This window comes from Cnephaeus nilssonii, assembly GCF_951640355.1.
Source record: "Cnephaeus nilssonii genome assembly, chromosome: 3".
NCBI lineage: Eukaryota > Metazoa > Chordata > Mammalia > Chiroptera > Vespertilionidae > Cnephaeus > Cnephaeus nilssonii.
The window spans coordinates 28,496,455-28,512,568 of NC_137074.1; the positions used below are offsets into that span (position 1 = coordinate 28,496,455).

General features: G+C 38.3%; 1 protein-coding gene across 2 annotated transcripts in view; it reads right to left on the reverse strand.

The window, feature by feature from the left end:
- Window positions 1-16,114, reverse strand: part of PDCD10 (programmed cell death 10) — a 44,110-nt gene that overhangs the window by 20,288 nt on the left and 7,708 nt on the right. Inside the window, exon 2 of one of the 2 annotated variants that reach the window (XM_079766394.1) lies at window positions 4,595-4,808. In XM_079766394.1, coding sequence (XP_079622520.1) covers window positions 4,595-4,690 — 96 coding nt within the window. In that variant the 5' untranslated portion in view covers window positions 4,691-4,808. The remainder of the gene's footprint in view (window positions 1-4,594; window positions 4,809-16,114) is intronic. The other variant, XM_079766395.1, reaches the window with a different exon arrangement.

Genomic DNA, 16,114 nt, shown 5'->3' on the forward strand with positions numbered 1-16,114 from the left:
TTATGCAAATATTAAAAAGCTGTGGAGAAAGGATTCACACTAGATCTGTCTGGCTCCAAAACTCATGCATAAGACACTAATACTACCCTGCCTCCCTATACTCACCCTCTCCAGAGGGGAGTATACCCTATCATTGAATCTCTTCAGTTACTTAAGAGCCAACAAATTCCTGAGTTTCTACCACGTGTAAGGGAGACAGTGTGAGAGAGTCACATCAATTGGTTGCCTCCCACACATGCCCCATCTGGGGCCAGGGATGGAACCTGCAACCCAGGTACATACCCTTGACCAGAAACTGAGCTTGAGACCCTTTGGTTTGAGGGCTGACACTGTAACCACCGAGCAAGCCAGGCCAAGGTAAGAAATATATTTTAGCCTCATTTTACATGTAAAAAAACTAAGACAAAATTATATAACCTAATAAATGACAGAGAAGTAATTCAAATGGAAATATTAACTATGATTACCTCTGGATGGTGGTATTGTAGGGGAAACCCATGCCTTCACTGTGAAAAAGTATGTTTATTATGCTCAAAATTTGGGATTTTTTTTTTTTTTCACTAGGAAAAAATAAAAAGGACAGGTAAAGCTGGAGAAGTATTCTCAGGATTCATTTCCTTATTGATAAATTAAGAGTTGTACTATATATGCTGCTGAGAGTTAGCAGAAATAGTTGATTTGGATTCTTCTGAATAGAATAATACTAATTACTTATCGTAAGTTTCGCTTTGTGTGTTTTTATAATAAACAAAAGTATAAAATTTGGATGATCTAAAATTCACCTTTGGTTGCAAAATTGTTATTTCTGTCTCAAAATACCTACTTCTTCATACAGTATATTTCACCTTGAAACAATTCCTCCAAAAGTCATGGGAAAATAAGACACGTGGTATATCCTTTCTTGGAATGAAGAAATGAAGCATACAACTCTCTTCCTCCATATATTAAAAATTAGTGAAAAATAATAATACCTAAAAACCTGTTCTAACACTTGGCGTTAGGTTTTTATAAACTCATTCCATAATGCAAACAGGAGACCTATTTCACAGTACATTTACAACATGCAATACACTTGGACTCTGAACTCTGCAGCTGCTGATTAAACAAGCCCACTCCTTCAGCTGTCCTAGCATAACTTCATTAAGTTTAGCAAGCGTCAAGCTCCCAGAATGCCATAAATAATTTTGCCTTGTGAGCTAGAGCACCAAAATTTCCTCAGGCGTAAGGATGTACTACTGTCTAAAAATCTGTTCTACATGATGACTGGGAGACCCATCATAGTTATTATTATGGATGTAATGTTATGGTGAGAATGCATAAGCTTTTTCACTCTTCTATTACACTAGAGGCCTGGTGTGCACGGGTAGGGTCCCTAGGCTTGGCTGGCAATCAGGACTGATTGGGGCCTTCCAGCTGCTGGCCGGGTCCTTCCTTCATTCCGCAACGCCCCTGGTGGTCAGTGCACATCATAGCGAGTCATGGGTCTCCGGTCGAACTCCCGTGGGGACAATTTACATATTAGGCTTTTATATATATATAGATTGTAGACAAAATTTAGTGATTCATTTACCTTCAAAGTGGTTCTGTGGTACTACTTTCTGCATGATTAACTTGACAACCACTTATCTTTAAATCTGCATAGTACAGACAATGCCAAACTAATTTCCCAATTAGTAGATTTATAGAAAAATCCTCCTTTGAACTATAAATATCAATTAACTGATTAGGTATCTTATTTAAGATATTACATTAATATACTGGAATGTCAGAGAACAATGTTAATTTTTTAGACTTTTTAAACAAAAACTTCACATTTGAAGGTGCACTAATCATTTGACTCCATTCCTAAATCAAGCCCAAGATTTCACCTCCGTCAAAAAGGAAACCTACTACTACTAATATTCCTAAAAGCTTATTCATTGTGTATTCTCTTTTAAAAATACATGACAGAAATAATTGTTTAAAAAAGCTTGATACCATGTTTGATCAATAAATTCAATTTGAGAATTAGACCCTGAGAATTTGATGTAGTATCTCTCAGTCTGCCACTTCTAGCCATTTCATTTTAAAAATTTACTTCTAACAATTAGTTCTTGAACCAACTATGAATCATTTGGCAACGTGTTCTAATTCTGGGCCCATTAACCTACATATGTTTTTAGATCTCATCTGGAGAGAATCACTGCCTTTATTTCTGAAAGAGATTTACTAGTCCATTCACAGCCATTTATTTTTCTTGCAAGTTAATTTTCCTTATACCAAATAAATTAGGAAAGTTGTATTAATCCCAACAGAGCATTTCACCAGAATGCTACATCCTATACAATTATTTTCCAAAGTCAAGACTGAAATAAAATCCACTTTCCATATGTAAAAAATATCACCCAAATTGTTAGGAAAAAAAAGCTTTTCTCATTCCTCTTCATTAACTAAAGGATCAAACTGAAGCTCAGAAATGTAATTGCCCCCCCCATCAAGAAAAGACTCAAAGTAACCAGATAAATATAGAATATTCTCCCAGAACAACTTGACCCAATAGCCACTGAGTTAGCTATAGAGTTAGACTACAGACATGAAAAGAGGGAGCACCTCTGGCAGGAACTGTCCTGACGGTTCTTAAAGTACCTGAGAAGTCCAAACACTAATCATCAAGATAGATTACTCACCAGCTTTCAGGGACTGTCTCCTTACTTCTTACTTGGTACAAGGATCATTAAATAATTTATTTGCTTAAGCATCTGTATTCCCTAAGATTCTTATAAGGAAACCTTATTTTCCCTCTACATTTCCAGACCCTATCAGAACACTTAACAAATAAATGGTTGGCATTTAGTGAATATTTACTAAACAGAAGGGAAACACTTGCTTCTAACAATAATTCTAGCCTTGCAATGAATGGGTAAAGTATTAAAACAAAATGGTGGAATTAATTACTAGAGTGTCTGCTATAGCTGCCAGAGATAGGTGTAACCAGCACTAAAAGAGGGCCTCAGAAGCTAGCATGGTTGCAGTATAATAGAGACAGGTTTTTCAAAAGATGCCTCCTACTTGCTTCCTCCTTAATAGCAAACTTCTTAATTTCCCAACCTCTTTTGCAGCTAGGTGTGGTCATAAGATTACATTTTTATCAATGAGACGTAAATGGAAGTCTTGTATAGGACATTCAAAAAGGTTCTTAAGAAAGCAGAATCAGTTGGAAGTCACACACACACAGACACACCCACACACCCTCCTGCTCTTTTTTTTTTTTTTTTTTGCCCTTTCCAGGAAGCTTCAGCAGCATCCCACATGCTGAAGTGACCTTGATAATGGAAGGCCAGCACTAAGATGATGGGACAGAAGATAGGAACCTGAGTTTCAGGTGATACCGTGCCATAATACTCGCCCTAGTCCACTTACCTCTAGAATTTTTTATGTAAGAGAAATAAATTTTACCCATGCCATTGTTTTGCATTTTCTCCTTTGGTCACTGAGCCTAACACTATTTAGGAGACAGTGTTTGAAGTTCAAAATATTTGTCTGAAATGGAAACTAAACTAAGTCTCTAGATTTCAAGTTGAAGAAGATGAACCACTCTCTATTGACCCCAAGACATTAGATTATAAAATAAATCAAATACATTCATTATGAATAAACCTAATAATGTAGGAGAAATGGTTTTTAAACTCACGATCTTACTCTAATATAATTATTTTACAAAAAGAGATGAAAAATTATTGGAAATGGTAAGGGCTTCCAGGTTGTAGTAGCAACAATAAGGTTAATGGTATCAATAGCTTTATAATTAATTAGATTAATAAAACAAACAAAAAAAGCACCCACAAACCCACAACTAATTAAATAGATAAAAAGCCTACAGCCACAGAATTCGGAGTCCTAGATTTTAGTCATAGGTAATTTCAGGAAAATAATTTCATATATCAGGACCTTAGGTCACCATTAAAAGGTGCAGAGTGATTAGATTATACTTAAGAAACTTGCACAGTTCTAGAATTCTCTACACACTTTAACATAGTAAATATTAATTTAAAAGAAAAGCCAAAATGTATTAAGTCCTAGAATATTCCTAAAATAAAGAAAAGTACATCTTCTCTAAATACAAAGCACTGTTATGTTTCATTTATTGGTAAAAATGTTTGTGGCTATTGACTGTAACTCATTAGGATAGTTCGTGCCTGCTCCTCTGGATATCTAACATGTGCTTGTCCCCAACTCTTCAGCTTTCTAACCCTTCCATACCCCTTTCAGATCTTAGCATGTCTCTTCTTCAGTGAGGCCTACCCTGACCTCCAAAACAGGCCCTACCTAATTTTTTTAACTTCATAGCAATTACCACAATTTTTCATTTATCTAATTATATGTATTTTTTTAGTTAATGTCTCTCTCTCTCCAACTACAGTGAAACCTCTAGAGGGGGAACAATATATCTGGGATTCTCACCCCACTATTTTATGTCCAGTCCTGGCATGATACCTAACACATAGATGGAATTCATTTATATAAGTATTTGTTATATGAAGGAACAAACAAATGGGTAAAAGAAGTAGGCATTAAGTAATTGCAGAGATCCTATGAGGAAATATTACCGATTTACCTCATTAAACACAGGATACATGACTGCATAGAGAGGCATAGAAACCATGGAAGTGGTCTCAGCTTCATTCTTCATCTCTTCCATTGTCATCCTCATTCAAAAGCCAACGACAGTAGAAAAAGCAGTGCTAAAATGCAGAGGAATCTTCATTCACTGCAGTATTTCTTCTCTCTTTTTTGGTGATAAAAGAATAGGTCACAAAACATATATTGACCTGGTTAAAGGGGACAAAGAACAGTAAGTTACTACATTAAGAGGAAACAACAGATACCAGCAATTTTCTTTTCCAAAGTAGAGTCCTTATCTTATGAAAATCAGAATTGTTAATATATCTTACTTGTAAAGGCAGCCCTAGTCAGTGACACATCTGTTTCCCTTCTCAGATTCAAGAATTGCCCTTTCTTAACAGCTCATCTCTCCTATTAGGTACTACTCCACAAAGCAGTGTTGCATGATCCCACTCATCTTGAACTCAGAAAGAGCTCTTTATGAAGCACCATGGATTAATGATTTATCTAATTCCATCATATGCAATCTAGGACAAAGTATCAAAATGCATAATCATAGCATTTACATGCAATAGTTATACTAATAAAAGGGTAATATGCTAATGAGGGTGGACGTCCTTCTGGACAAAGCCGCAGTGGCTGCCCAAGGCTCAGGCAGGCTGTGGATGGCGGCTGCCGCTGCCAGGGTCGGCCCGAGGCTCAGGCAAGCTGCAGTGGCTGCAAGGACAGAGGCTCAGGCAGCCACGGCGGCCAGCAGTGGCAGAAGCAGAGGTGTGATGGGGACATCGCCTTCCCGATTGGCTGGTTGCCTCCCGCAAGCCTGGGGGAGTGGGCCTAAGCCATCAGTAGGACATCCACTCAGGGCTCCCAGACTATGAGAGGGGGCAGGCTGGGCTGAGGGACCCCCCCTCCCCGCCCAGTGCACGAATTTTCATGTACCGGGCCTCTAGTCCTATATAATAAAAGGCTAACATGCAAATCAACCAAATGGCGGAACAACCGGTCGCTATGATGCACACCAACCACCAGAGGACAGATGCTCAACACAGGAGCTGCCCCCTGGTGGTCAGTGCTCTCCCACAGGGGGAGCACCACTCAGCCAGAAGCTGGGCTCAAGGAACTTGGACATCACCCAAGGGCTCCCACCCCCAACCCCACCCCAAGTGCATGAATTTCGTGCACCGGGCCTCTAGTACATTTATAACTATGAAATATACAGTGTGTTAAGTGTGTATGAAATACAAGTAAAGAATAAAGAATTAAAGTGCATAACATTTTCATTAAATGCCTTTTGCTAATTGTTCACTGATTTTGTCATCTAAAAATAACAATAAAATCGTAAGTACCAAATAACTTAAGGCAGATCTTAAAACTGGAAAACTGCTATCAAATGTGGTCCATTTGGGGGAAAAAAATGTTACTTAATTCTGCCAGTGGTACTTTTTGAACCTAAAACAAGAAATCCACAGGCACTGGTAGTCTGGAATTAAAATAGCACAATTCAATAATATAAGAGAGAAATTTTACCTTGAGGAGTTAAGGAAATGTGTTGCTTTTTAAGAGAAAGCAACTACATTTATTCCCTTTGCAAGGATAAAAAATAAGCCTAATTATAAGGTGGAAGTGTAACAGTAGTGACTTAGCTATATATATAGTTACAAAACAATCAATGTGAATAATTTCTACCATTTGCAAAGCATTCTCAGATTATAAAACATTTCCACAAGCATTTAATCCTTATAACTTATTTACAGTAATTATCACTCTAATTTTACATGAAAAAGAAGGCTCAGAGGTAATAATATGCCCAAGATCACACATGCGGAGGCCCAACACTGAATCCCAGTACTTAGAATCCAGATCTGATACTCCCACATCATAAAATCAAGTCTGAAGTGGAAACAAAGAACCTGAGTTCATCCACCCAAAAGAATACCCAGAAGTAGAAGTTATTTATTTACTGAATAAATATATGTTTAGCACCTACCACTTGCAAGATGCAGTGGGAGATGAATAAGATATCCTAATCATTAACAATTTGCCTGGGCCAGACTTTGAAAGGCCTAAGCAGTTTGAAAGATAATATCACAGGCCTGGAGTACTTATAGCTTCAAAATTATCCAATAATCCATCCCATTTGAGGACTGCTTACTATCCTTCCACATCCCAACCAGTGAAGGGGAACTCAACACCTACTTGAACAGTCTGGTTCCATTTCTGGTAGTTCTAAACATAGACAATTTGTCCAATTTCTGAGCTGACGTATGGTCCCTGACTTCACAGAACAACAAAACAAGGCCAATTCCTAAATTTTATTCTAGGGCAAGAGAAAATCATTACCTGATCAGACCACTGATTTAAGTAGATTGCTTGGTCATAGCATTAAAAATAGAATGGCGGAACAGAAAGTGAAGGCAGGGAAAACATGTATCTTTATAAGAGATCAACAAGACCTGAATAATAAGAGGAAGTAGGTAAATATCAGTTGTGGTCCTACTGTTCCTATTTAACTACCTAATAGGCCACTTGGTAACCTACTTTTCCACATAGAAATAAATTGTGAATACTTTTTTATAATGAACTTGGAACAAAGCATAGGGGCTAAAATACAGAGAAACTGGTCAAAATGAAAATGATAGGTACAGTATGCACAGTTTAACAGTAAAAGAAGGCATATATACTGTGTCAATGAAAAAAGCAAGTAAGAAATAGCAGGACAGGGTCAACAGAACCTGGGAAGTTATCTCACTGGGTGACAGAAAAAGAAAATCATTCCCTTATTTAATAAATATTTATTCATTACCTACACAGCATTAGGCCTGGTACTAGACAGAGACCAGTAAACAAGGCTAGACAGTCTCTGGTTTCATGCAGCTTATACTATGGAAGGAAAGAGAAAATGAACAATTGTGAGTATGACATAGGGGAGAAGTCAGGATGCTATACTGCTATGGGAAAATGGGATGAGAGAACCAGCATCACAAAAACCAGGTGTTTCAAATATTCCCAAGCATGGACAACAAGTTTTAAAAAAAATTTATTTGGTTTCTTGGCGAGGTCAAGAATAACACTCAAAGAGTAGGATCCCTGCAAGGGCTGATATAGTGAGAGAAGTCTACAAGAATCTCAGTAAAAACAAGGTGAAACACTAAAGGGAGTTCAATAGAATAATTTTTGTCTTTTACTCTTCCAAACACATGTGCCTGTCCCTGCATATACTAGGTGTACCGGTTAATAATGGTGGATTTTGTAAACGAAGAAAACACGATAATTTCAAGAGAAACATCAAAAGTGCTTTATTCAAAGTAATATCCACCACTAGCTACACATTTCCCCCATCTTTCAGGTAATTTGTGGATACCGTCCCAATAGAACTTTTCTTGTTTTGAGGCAAACCATTCAGAGACTCAATTTTCCACTTCTTCATACGTTTGAAGTGTTGCTCAGAAAGTGTGTGTGCCATCGATCTGAACAAGTGATAATCTGAAGGAGCAAGGTCTGGTGAATCCAGTGGGTGGGTTAATACTTCCCAGGAAAGATCTTTTAACAAGTCTTTCACTGGTTTTGAAGTGTGTGATGATGCATCATCATGAAACAAAAATACTTAGCCGTGGCTTCTGGCACATTCTGGTTGTTTCACGATCAAAACGTGGTTCAAATTGATTATTTGTTGTCGGTAGCAATCAGTATTAAGGGTTTCACCTGGTTATAGAAGCTCATAATACACCACACCTTCCTGATCCCACCAAAGGCAGAGCATTGTCTTCTTTCAGAAGCAATTTGGCTTTGCAGTTGATGTTGATGGCTGACCTGGATCAACCCATGATTTTGTGCGTTTGCGATTCTCAAAATAAATCCACTTGTCATCGCCAGTCACAATTCGATGCAAAAAAGACTTTATTTCGTGCCGTTGACGCAACTTTTTACTGATGACATTTTGGTTTTCCATTTGTCTTTCGTCAGTTGATGTGGCACCCATTTTCCTTCCTTTAAAATCTTTCCCATTGCTTGTAAACAATCGGAAATTGTTTGCTGAGCAACGTTTAATCTTTCTGCAAGTTGTTTTTGAGTTTGACATGCATCTTCATCCAACAATGCTTGTAATTATTGGTCTTCAAACTTTTTCAGTTGACCGGGACATTCTTTGTCTTTCACACTGAAATCATCACTTTTAAAGCGTTTAAACCTGCGTTCACACGTATCTTCAGATGGAGCATATTCACCATAAGCTTCCCGAAGTATACGATACCTTTTTCTTCAAAATAATGAATTAAAACTTCCCGCAAATGCTCTTTCTTTGGCACGAAATTCGACATTTTTAAGCGTAAAAATACCTATGATGTTAACACCTTCCAAAAATTTGACATATGAAGTTTTGAAGCTTGCTGTCAATACAACAAAATAGCATACATATCAAATCACATATATATCAACATATGTGTAACTCCATCTATTGAAAAAAATCCACATTATTAACTGGTACACCTAGTAGTCAAGACAGAAGGAGATGCAGAAAGTGTTCACTTTTATGATTCAAATGAATTATATATTTCCTTTAAACTAATTTTACAGTACTGTCAACTACTATTTGTCATAAAAAAGACAATAACATTGCAACACCATTCTGGGCTAAATAGTTGGCTGGCCCACAACAAAATCACCTTTTAATATTGTTCCTGTGGATTAATTTACAACTTTTCAGAACACGCATTTACAAATTAGGGCCACCCATGGCTTCATTAGTGTAAACATGAGATTAAAAATCACCAATTCCAGTGCACTCTCCCTCCTGGGAACATGCCTTAGCCTTTCCCCTCTTCCTCTTCTTCCCCAACAGGCATGCATCTCCTAAACTTTAAGGGACTCCATGAGGTTTTAGACCAGGGGAGCAATGGACAGCAGCAGTTTGTCCCAGGCAAACCTCCTTAACCTGTCTCAAGCCCCCCTTCTCTTTGACTGCTTAGTGAGCCAAAGCAGCTCAGCCTAGGCCAGTGATGGGCAACCTTTTGAGCTTGGTGTGTCAAACTTCGCCAAAAAACTGAGCATAACTCGGGTAGTGTGTCACTTTGAAGAAAAAACATTATTTCGCAAATGTTTCATCCTCAGGAGCAGCAAATGTTTCATCCTCGGCTTGCAGCCACCTCAGCGGCCGCGTGTCATCAGAAATGGCTACGCGTGTCAGTGCTGACACACATGTCATAGGTTCGGCATCACTGGCCTAGGCTCATTTTCACCTAGTCCCTCTTCTGTTATCCTTGATCCTTTCCTGTTTCACTGTCCACAGTTTTAACCCTTTGCACTCGCTTGCTTTTTTCTCGATTCCTTTATTCTACTCGGGATTTAATTTTTTAAATACCCCAGACTTTACAAAGTGCGGCAGTAGAATAAAAAACTGGAGTTTCTTTTCATACAAACTTATTTATTTGAATTTTTTTATTTTTCAAATTATTGATACATTCAAAGAGTATAAAAAGAGCTGCTACCAATGCTAACCGTGTCAAGTCACACTCGACATCCGAGTGCAAAAGGTTAATAAATGTCCCCCAAAATTCAAATCAAACAACAAACCACCAATTCCAACAAGGCTTATTAAACTGTTCTGCTAATTTTAGTTTAAGTTAAAATATGTTGTCATACCTTTTATATGCTTCTTCATTTGAAATGGTTAAATGTACAACCTTCATTTGAAATGGTTAAATGCAATCACTCCAAGCAGAAAAAGATCTTGCTTCCTAAAGAGCAAGGGTCAGCTGAACTGAGGAAGGGCTGAGGCCCTGCCCCTTTGAGAATGTTCTTTCCTTTCAGCATGGGTGTGGCCAGTCAGGCAGCACATTATCATCCCTCTAAGGGATACTGGTTTCTGGAGTACTGATTATGCATGTATAGTCCACTGATTAAAGATAACTAATCCACAAATTTGGAAAGACCTTAAAAAGTCACCTCTTCCCCCCTTTAGTACAGCAGAAACCAAAGTTCAAAAAAAATGACTTACCCATGGTTAAAATTTCTAGCTAATCTGCCCTATCTAATAAAAGAGTAATATGCAAATTAACCATCACCCCGCTACACCCACCAGCCAATCAGGAGCGAGTATGCAAATTAACCCAACCAAGATGGCTACGGCCACGGAGAGAGCAGGAGGGAGGCTTGGGTATCCCTGGCGATGGAGGAAGCCAAGCTTTCCGCACACCCTGGCCGGCCCAGGCCTCGGCTTAAGGCTACAAAGTTTCAATTATAGAAGATACATAAATCCCAACAGAAATGGATGCTGCCACAGAGCGAGTAGAAGGCTTGGCTCTGCTCCAGGCTACAAAGTTTCAATTGTAGAAGATAAATAAATCCCAGATACCAGAGCCTCCACTTGGGTCGTCGGGGGGGCGTGACCGGCCTGCAAATCACCACAGGCCCCTCGCCCAGGCCACCCCACGCCCCAAGGGAACCCCCACCCTGATCCGGGACACCCTTCAGGGCAAACCAGCTGGCCCCCACCCATGCACCAGGCCTCTATCCTATCTAACAAAAGAGTAATATGCAGATTGACCATCACTCCAACACACAAGATGGCTGCCCCCATGTGGACACAAAATGGCCACCACAAGATGGCCAGCAGGGGAGGGCATTTGGGAAGGACCAGGCCTGCAAGGGAGGGCAGTTGGGGGTGATGAAGCCTGCAGGGGAGGGCAGTAAGGGGTGACCAGACCGGCAGAGGAGGGAGGTTGGGGGCAAACAGGCTGGCAGGGGAGCAGTTAGACATCAATCAGGCTGGCAGGGGAGTGGTTAGGGGGTGATCAGGCTAACAGGCAGAATCAGTTAGGGGCAATCAGGAAGGCAGGCAGGCGAGCAGTTGGGAGCCAGCAGTCCTGAATTGAGGGACACCGCCCCACATTGGAGAGGGTGCAGGCTGGGCTAAGGGACACCTCCCCCCCCCCGTGTACGAATTTCGTGCACCGGGCCTCTAGTATATATATAAAAGCCCAGTGACTAAAAGGCAGAACGACCAGAATGATTGGTCAACCAGTCGCTATTACGTGCACTGACGACCAGGGGGCAGGCGCTCAACACAGGAGCTGCCCCCTGGTGGTCAGTGCGCTCCCACAGTGGGAGTGCTGCTCGGCTCACCAGGATGTGTGGCTGCTCCTGCAGCAGGAACAGCAGCTGGGCTGACCAGGATGAGCGGCACTCCCACAGCGGGCCCATCCCCACAGGCCATGTCCCCCACCAGTGCACAAATCCGTGCACTGGACCTCTAGTAATAAATAAAAATTAATGTGGGTATGATGACAATATAGCAAGAAGTATTTATTTCCCATTGCAAATGTGTTGCTTTGGGGAATAAGTTTTCATTTTCAAAGTAAGATTTGTTTCTTGAGTGGTTAGCATCCACAGAATTTAAAAAAATAAAAATGAAACAGAACTATAGATACTAATTATTTAGATACAAGGTATACTTTTCAACAAACTTTTCTTCAAAAACAGCCTTTGTGACATGGAGATATCAAAACAACTAGAATTTGGCAACCTATTTATTTAAATTTTCCCCTCATTTCCTTGAATGTTCAAAATAGCACTGCAAATTTCTAACACAAGGTGAATCAGTTTTAAATACCTTGCTGGGCTTAAAACAATTATTATTTGTTTAGAATGGCCAAAAATAGGTTCTTGGGCCATTCCAGTGCTAAACTCTTGTGCTGGGAGTTTCTGCCCTGCCCAACCAACAGGAGCTTGTTCACTCCAAGAACTATACTTGGGTGTATCTCAACCCTCAGAATCAGGACTTCCTGAAACAGCCTCCTTTCACTCCATCTGGGGCATGAGATAACTCTAGAGCCAAAGATATATTTACTTACAAATAAAAAGAGTAGACAAAGGGAAATCTTTGGTACTGATGTATGCAGTTTTTGGGGTGAAAAGAAGCTTCCTAAGTAAACTTGACACTTAAAATGTTTCCAGGCAGGTCCATTTGTCTTGTTTTTCTCTATAGTCAAATCCAGTTCTCAGCCCTCTTACTGTTCCTAAATTCTTATAATTCCTTTAATTTCCCTCCCTAAAGAGAGAAGTGTTATTTATTTTGGTTGAATCTTCAACCTGCCCATGAACATTTAGCTAAAAGATGTTTATTCATTCTAGCAGTAAACAGAATCCATGTGTTTGTTACACATTTATAAGTTTTTCTTTTTCCCATTAGAGACATTAGAATCAGCATAGCAAGTATATAGTAGGCCATTAATAAATGTTTGTTGAATGAACAAATTAATGAGATAAGAGATGGGCAATTTATAACCTGAATCAGCCTTGTTAGTACTTTTCAAATCATCAAGCCTAGCAAAGCAAAAACACAGAAATCTAATTAATTCTATTAATAAAGTCTGGACCCAGTCACATTTACCAGTTTGTACTTGTAGCTATCCCAAGCTCTTCCTACTACACTAAGCTAAGAGAATGTAAGTACCAAATAACTGCAAATAAAATCAGAATTCTAATAGAAATTTACATGAACATCAAATAAAACTAAAGAAAATAAAAGTCAGAGGTTATAAATTCTAATGTCTCCTTTTTATTAGGGCTGCTAGAATATTTTTTAGATACTGGGGAAACAACTACTGTATAATTTAATGGTTCACAAAATTCTCAAAAATGCAAGCATTTCCAACATTAGATTAACCTTAATTTACACATAAGCAAAATCCGAAAAGTTATCTCACTTTTAGCACAAAACAAAACTTTCTCTATGGGAAAGGGTGCAAGTGATACAGTTCCCAAATGTTGGGTGACCTAAGCTATCATAAAAGCCACATAAATAGGAAAGATAAGTGATTTTAAATCTCTTTAAAACAGCAGAAGGTTTGTTTGTTCCTTTGTTTTACAAATAAAATAGTTTATCAAACTCTATATATAAAACACTAAAACTGTTCATTCACCCAATGTATTAAGTAACTATAGTTTACCAGCCCCCCTCTCTCTTAGGTGCTCTTAAACATCCTTTCTCCACAATTTGAAAAACACTACTCTATGATAATCAGTCCAGAAGCATTACAAACAAATCATTTTGAAAAACAAAGGTGAATGGCCCCAGCAGTAAGGATAAGGGCTGGCAAAAGATATTTGAACCCAGAGCTTCCCATAACTCAGATAGTTCCAGATCCCCAAATTTACCCTTACTCCTGTCACATGCTTATACATTTAAGAAACTTACTTGTTAAAACCCTAAAATTTTAAAGCAAAAACAGCCATTATATATATTATCTAGTCCAATCTCCAAATTTCACAATTTAGAAATAGAAGTCCACAAAAATTCACATTAAGAAACAAAATAAAATGGTGACAGATATTTTAAACAATATATAGCCATTGTACAGAGGACATGTTAGTCTGCTAAACTGAACTATTTCTAGACTAATCTGTCTTGCTCTGTGTCATCCATGGGTCAAGCAATTACAGTCAAGACCCACAGCGTCCATGCAGAATGTCTGGAGACCAAAGCCAGTGGGAATGTTCTCTGATTCAAAGTCAGTTTAGGATACTCAGCCCTACAAGTTTGTGGATTTTCAATTTAGTACTGCAGAGACCTCTGATTCACTCACCTTAAAAGTTAAATGTGTCATGTCAGTGTGGCCTTACATATTGAGGAGTACTGTTTCTTAATACAGAAATGAACAAGAAGTAATTAAGTTTTTCTATACAGATGGCCAATATAGAGCAGTAGATGTTTGAAACAAAGACCCAAGTTTGAATTTTTGCTCAGCTGGGTCAAATCATTTGTTATTTAATCTTTCTAAATTCAATGAGAAATTAATGGAAATACTGATTGAAGTTCTCACCTCACAGGGTTACTGAGAGTACTAAATGCACATAAAGCACTTAATACATTGGCTAACACACAATAAGCATTCAATTACTTTATTTTATCCAAAATTCTATGAACCTGTCATGGCATCAGGACTGGAAATAGGGAGAGGCAAAGCAGATGCCTAGAGCACAAATTTGAGCTCTGACTTGCATGACATAATACCTCCTTAAATTTTGGACCCTAGGCCCCATGTGCCTCATCCTAACCCTGCCCCTACACAGCACACACAATGATAGCCTAATACTGATATCACAAAGGCCACACGATTACAATACACACCTTTAAAACCTTTTTCCCCCCATTTGCCAAGATGGAGGTATAAACAAATTATTGGGCCACCAAAAAGTTACATATCATCCAAAACAAATTACATAGTTCTGGAATACTTAAAATGATTTAGTCATCAACTGCATTTTAACACAATTTGCCAAGCCCATGTTGAAATTACTTTTTATTCTTTTTAATGTGCATACATCAACTTAATAAAGACAGTTGGGGCCCAGAAACAGACTGAGTAACTGAGTGGAAATCTAGATGTGATCAAGGACCTTGAGATAATTCATAAAAGCTAATCTATACAGGGTAATAAAAAGTTGACAACAATAGAATCAAAGAATTCCTTACCTCTGAATTAGCTGATGGGAAATGTGAACAACAAAAATACCAACCATTGGCTTCTAAAATATTTTTGTACAACTAGTTCAGGGGAAAGAACACACATCTCTTTAGTTATGACAAGCCTCAATTATATTTCCTCTTCAGTGCCTAAAGTTTTGTTAAAAACCAGGTCTGAACAAAATTTAAACAGAAACACTAGTTGGAGGATGGGAAACAAATGTGTCCCCTTGAATAGGTCTATCTTTTGCCCATGAAGTTCTTAATCTAGTCAGTGGCTCATGAATCAAATAATGCCTAACTGAATAGTCATTAAGTATTTAATTGAGATACATCTTTCTATTTCCTTTTTATTAGTATGCGTGATCTCCTGTTTAAATTTCTCCAATATAATCCCCAACTCTCCTTTAAAATTCCTTAGAAATTTGACTCAATTTAAGCACTCATACCAGTCCTGTGTTCTCTGCTGGAAAGTACAATCTAAAGAGACTGTTCCAATGGATCTGTTCTGCATCACTTACAATCTTTGATATCTACTAGTTAACTTAATGACTCCTAACTGCCTAAGGTTCTTTATGCAATGTATATTTTCTTTACCTTATCTTACAAAATTTATTTGCACCAAAATATTGCCACAAGACCCTCAAATGTTGACAAAATTACTAGCTGCAGGTAACAAATTGACTCCCGGCAGGTTCTATCTTGATGACATTTAACATTACCTTTAGCTCCTAATTGATCTCAAATACAAATGCTATTAGTCACAAGAGGTAATAAGGATGAAAATGGTATCTATCTATGTTTCATACACAATTCCTCACATAACCTTCACTTGCAAAACTGTAATTCATTGTTAATGAAGCACACCAAAATTAAAGTGAGAACTCAGAAATCTCTCAAGTTTTTACAATATTGCCAAAATGCTAATTTTGTTATAGATAAAGGCATCCCAAAAGCATGTGATTTCTGCATAAAAGCCCACAGCATTATTCAAAATCTTTTGGAATTAAGAAAGCCTTGCAAAAATCTGAACTGGTATAAGGAACAGGA